Here is a 3,200-nt window from a genome sequence, read left to right on the forward strand (position 1 = left end):
GTCATATGAGCGAAATATTCTCAAGCACGACGGTAAACCTCACCTCACCTTAATATTCTCATCAATAATCAGAATGGTATACATGTGTGGATACGGGGAGCTAGACAGGTGGTGATAGTAAAACCAGTGAGTGAATATATGATTTGTCTTTTCTTCAGGCCACCATTCCACAACGGGATTGCATGCGACCCTCTATAATTAGAAAACAAAAACTGCATCAACAATGTCCATCAGGATACTCTATTCAGAAATCAGAAGACATCTACGCATTCACAAGGGATTTACAGCTGTACCAGTGAGATACTATGAAGATATTCCTAAAGCATATCGCCCATATGGGAAAACAGGTGACGGAAATTATGGATCAACACTCGGAAAACAAAATCTTCTACATGTCGAACCAGTGCGAGAAACGATTCTCAGATTGGCCAAAACCATTCCCTTCACTGACAAGGACTCGGTCTTCAACATTGCCGAGTATGGTGCAGCTGATGGTTCTACTGCCATGGCCATTTTCGGTGAGTTGTTGGCAACTCTGAAAGATCATCATGGTCCCAACACCCAGTTCCAGGTTATTTATGAAGACTTGGAAATGAATGATTTCAATTCCCTCTTCAAACGTATGTCAGGAATCATCCCTGATCCGCCGTCCTACCTCCTGGAAATGGACAATGTCTATGTTCTTGCTTCAGGGACAAACTTCTACAAGCAGTCTATACCTTCAAACTCTATCCATTTCATGATGTCAATGACGTCTATCCACTGGTTGTCAAGGACACCAACCACCTTCAAGAACTCGATTTACAAAGATGCCAAGAGTAGTACTGAGGAGACGGCTGCACTACACAAGCAAGCCGAGTTGGACTGGGAGACCTTTTTACTGAGAAGAAGTAGAGAACTGAAACGGGGAGGCTTACTTGTCGTAGGTACCGTTGCTGAGTTTGAGGACAGAAACACTGGAGAAAATAAATACACTATGTATTCCCTTGTGGGACTACTGAATGAAGTATGGAAGGTATACCGTCAATCTGGTAAAATCTCCAAAGAAGAGTTCGTCAATACAAACATATCCGCTTGTTATCGCACCATGAAGGAGATGAGAAAACCATTCGATAACAAAACGTCACCAGTTTCAAGGTCAGGATTAACCCTCTTGTCAGCTGAAGCTGTAGTGAACCCTGATGTATTTTACAACAATTGGAAAGAGAAGAAGGACAAAGAAGGAATTGATGATAGGGAGGAGTTTGCCAGGATGTACGTTTCCGCTCACAGGAACTGGAGCAACAGCACCTTCATGAATGGTCTCTCAGACTCCCGATCACTGGAGAGGAAGGAGCAGATAGTTGATGGGCTGTACGACGACCTGAACAAACGTATTTCAAGGATGAACCCCGAAATATTCAAGGACGATGTGAAGTTTATATATCTCGTGATCAGAAAAGAATAGTCAGACGAGAAGAAATGACGTGGGGGAAATCTTAACGGGCAGACATACCTTTCTGATAGCAATGAAACATCAACTAATTGACTAAGGGAACTTTATGAAATAGATCCCTGAATATCAGTGTTGACATTGTTTTTTCACTGAAAGGATAAGCATGTCCTGCTTTATCGGTAGCACCCGCCATTCCCACAGTTGGCTTAAAAAGTAAGCATTTACAGCGGACGCCGCCCTGGAGTAATGGTGCCATCTGACGGCAGCTCGAAAGAAAATCAGACAGTGTTTTTATTAATTGACGGGAGTATCCAGTTATTAATTTTTAACTGACACTTTTCTTTGCATCATTTTATGAGCATCAATCAACATAATTGGGATACGATGGCACGCAACCAAACAAAAGAGCTTGACAACCCCATCCCGTTGACGCCTCTCACGACAAGCATCGGCTGCTGAAGACCAATTCTAGTCCGGATCTTCACGGGTCACAGATGTAAAGCCAGGATGAGGGGCATTGTCTCTTCCTGCCTTGTCAGGTGTGATGATGGAACTATACACATGGGGAAAATATCGCAGCACCTGTGTTTTCAAACCCACACAGAACCTTTTAAAACTGGAATCATAATTATATGATTTGTATGATGACTGTTCTCATAGCTCGCTAACCTTGAAATTCAATTAATACAGTGTTAACTCACCTGACCCATACTCTCATTGCTAAGAACGTTATCAATGTATAGTCCAACCGTCTCCGGTACATCCTTTATGTTTAGGCGTCTTCAAATTTATCTCCGGGTATATGTGTAATGCCCCTGTTTGTTGTTGGACTGGCCGTCCTGACCTCGCTAAAATAAACTTGAGTTTAAAATTAAATATTTGAGTTACTGTTACATTGACACAGCTGTCAGTGGAGTAGTAGAATACTTCGGTTGCTGTAATTAAATACCGGCAATGTCCTACTGCTGGGCCGTCTCTCCTCACTCTGATGAATAAATGAGTCTATTTTTCAGAATATGGTCACAGATGGTTAGAATATACATTAAACGATTATGTGGGTACAGTTGGACATATCATCAAAATGGACAGCACTAAGACTAAAGCTTGAACATGCAAGAAGTGCCTGGGATACGTCCCTGTGTATGCCCTCCTGAGAGGGTACCTACGTCCAAACACAATCAAAGTAAATTAAAAATCGCCACATTTTTAATCGTAGAATATGTGTATTTTTAATGTAAGGCTAGACTATTATAAATTGCTAACAGCTGAAGGGATGAATCCAGCTGGGGCCCATGCAGGTAGCAAATGTACTGTAAGTCCCCATGGTCCTTAGTATGGTGATCTACCTTCAGTTTGTTGGGGATCTATAGCTGGCCGGTTTTTATATTGTATTGTCGTGTATTGTTAAAATGTTTTAGATTTAGTCATTAGTTTTAAATTTCTATCTGTGTCCCTCGTTGACAGTTTGTTTTTGATAATTTACCTTGATTAATATTAATCTATAACTTGATTTAGTCACGATATGGCTTGAAATTTTAACTCACTCACTCATTCACTCACGTCCCTGAGTATGCTTGGTGGAATGATGTCTACGATGACATATTTACATGTGTCTACTGCAAGTCTAAATCAAGGATAGTTATCACCGGTGCGTCACCCATGGCGGGAAATATCCCGTGAGACAACGAGTGGTGAAAACCACCGCACCCTGCCCATGTAACAATTGAAGGTCATTTTTCAGGACCATGGAACTCTCTTAGAACAT

The 3,200-nt window shown here is 41.6% G+C and overlaps 1 protein-coding gene across 1 annotated transcript; it reads left to right on the plus strand.

Moving 5' to 3' along the window:
* Nucleotides 1-223: 223 nt before the first annotated feature.
* LOC124269517 (S-adenosyl-L-methionine:benzoic acid/salicylic acid carboxyl methyltransferase 3-like) lies at nucleotides 224-1,447 on the plus strand. The gene has a single exon (XM_046704545.1). The coding sequence runs from the start codon at nucleotides 224-226 to the stop codon at nucleotides 1,445-1,447; it is 1,224 nt and encodes a 407-aa protein (XP_046560501.1).
* Nucleotides 1,448-3,200: the final 1,753 nt, after the last annotated feature.

The sequence above is a fragment of the Haliotis rubra genome, unplaced genomic scaffold (genome assembly GCF_003918875.1).
Source record: "Haliotis rubra isolate DU_JTF1 unplaced genomic scaffold, ASM391887v1 Scf1450, whole genome shotgun sequence".
Lineage (NCBI taxonomy): Eukaryota > Metazoa > Mollusca > Gastropoda > Lepetellida > Haliotidae > Haliotis > Haliotis rubra.